We start from the raw sequence: 1,765 nt of genomic DNA, 5'->3' as shown, positions 1-1,765 counted from the left end.
ATGTTTAGCCAAGTTACAGAAAGAATAAGTTGAGTAAGAAAGTGGATAAGCACCTTCAAGAATTATATGTAAGCCTTATGTGATGAGTGCTTACATTCTTTTTCACAAAACAGGTTACTAATTGGTTCTATACCTTCTAGTGTCTAAGGAAAAATATCCCATATCGTGTAAAAGAAATCATTTGAACACTGAATTGTTAGAAATATTTTGCTATAGAAGTATTAATAGAAGAAGCAGGTGGCCATTACAGATTAGCTAGTCTCAGCTCTTTCGAAGGACCAGTGTAGCTGGCTGTGGTTTCTTAATGCATCTTACATGGCTTTTCTTCTAAATAAAAAATACAAGAGCAAAAACTTTCAGTGGCTATTGGTTTGGGGAACAAACTTTTCTTGCCAGGCAAATAAACTGCACTAGTAATTTTAAGAAATGTGTTTTGCTTTGTTTTGTTCATATAAAATACCAAGGCAGACTCTCAAGAAGTTCACAACCAGAATTAACTCTGTACAGCGAGAGCATCTTCCTCCACCAGTGACAGTTCCAGGGTGTTTTCATTAGTGCTTGTTTTCATCCTGAAGTTGAAGGAACCATAGAGTTTCGCAGACTCTTTAGAGGAGGCAAACCTGTCACGACGGTACAGCTCCCCCTTCCACATGGACATCATCAGCAAGCAGGACAGAACGACCCCCCCAAGCGTGAGCAGGCAGAGTCCGGCAATTACACAGCGGTCCAGGTGAGCCCCCAGCCTCGCGCTCTCCTTCTCCAGGCGTTCCATCTCCCGGGCCGCCACAGTGTTGGGATCCACAGTCACATCCCGTGGGACAATGTACGAGACGATCACCAGCAAGATGCCAGTGACCAAGAACAAGATGGCGCTTATGAAACCATAGTCTACTGACTTCCCTGAAGAGGTGGCTTCCGAGCTGGTATCATCTTCATCTTCGGAAATCAGGGATATGGCAGACTCATGGGACCACTCATTTGGATTTCCCCAGTCGAGGTCTCCCAGGTGATCACTCCCTTTTGCTGAAGGGGAGCGCCTGTTCCTTTGCTCCAGGTTGACATTCTCGTCCACGTAGGTAAAAGAGGTTTCTAATTCCTGACTGCAGCAGTTGCAGACTTTCTGTTCTGCTGTTATCTGGTTGTTCCCTGAGTTGAGAGGTCCTGGTGGCAACGAATCTGTGTGAATAGCACTGTCTTGCAGTGAGGCGGAAGGGGATGCTGGGGAAGGGCTAAGTTTAGATGCTTCCATCTCCAATGCTCTTGGCTTCGAGGTATAACGTCTCTGGCAGCAGAGAGCAGCTCTGGTGGCTGTTGCATCTGACTGGTCCCCGGGAGGCCCTCTTGAACTCCAGTCAGCACTATCACATGGGGCTGCCTGGCTGCTCTTCTTAACAAGGTAGTGGAGCTCCATTCCAGCTAGTCAGACATCCCCCAGCAGCTTCCAGAGAGTCTGCCAATAGCAACACAGTTAGATAAGAACCCACCAGGAGCTAAGACCAGACCACCAGGAGTAGTGCTCCTGAGGCCCTCTTCTCCTTTGTAGCTACAGGTTTTGACACTTCAGCCCCAATTCCCCCTAAAATAGGTAAGAGAAAGGAGAAGCTACCTAGTGGCAGGAAAGTGTGAAAAGGGCAAAACTTAGGTCAGGGTAAAAACGAACATGGAGAAAGTGGCAGTGTCTGGGAAGAAAGCATTGCCGTCACCAAGCCAAATTTATCCAAGGATCACACATTTTGGTGACAGGATCCCTCAAATGAGAAGGCAG

General features: G+C 46.9%; 1 protein-coding gene across 1 annotated transcript; it reads right to left on the bottom strand.

Moving 5' to 3' along the window:
* Window positions 1-493: 493 nt before the first annotated feature.
* TMEM74 (transmembrane protein 74) lies at window positions 494-1,411 on the bottom strand. Its single transcript, XM_068983319.1, has one exon. The coding sequence runs from the start codon at window positions 1,409-1,411 to the stop codon at window positions 494-496; it is 918 nt and encodes a 305-aa protein (XP_068839420.1).
* Window positions 1,412-1,765: the final 354 nt, after the last annotated feature.

Source organism: Capricornis sumatraensis, chromosome 11, assembly GCF_032405125.1.
Source record: "Capricornis sumatraensis isolate serow.1 chromosome 11, serow.2, whole genome shotgun sequence".
Taxonomy (NCBI): Eukaryota; Metazoa; Chordata; class Mammalia; order Artiodactyla; family Bovidae; genus Capricornis; species Capricornis sumatraensis.
Note: the sequence above shows the minus strand (reverse complement) of the source record. Positions and strands in the feature narration are given on the sequence as shown.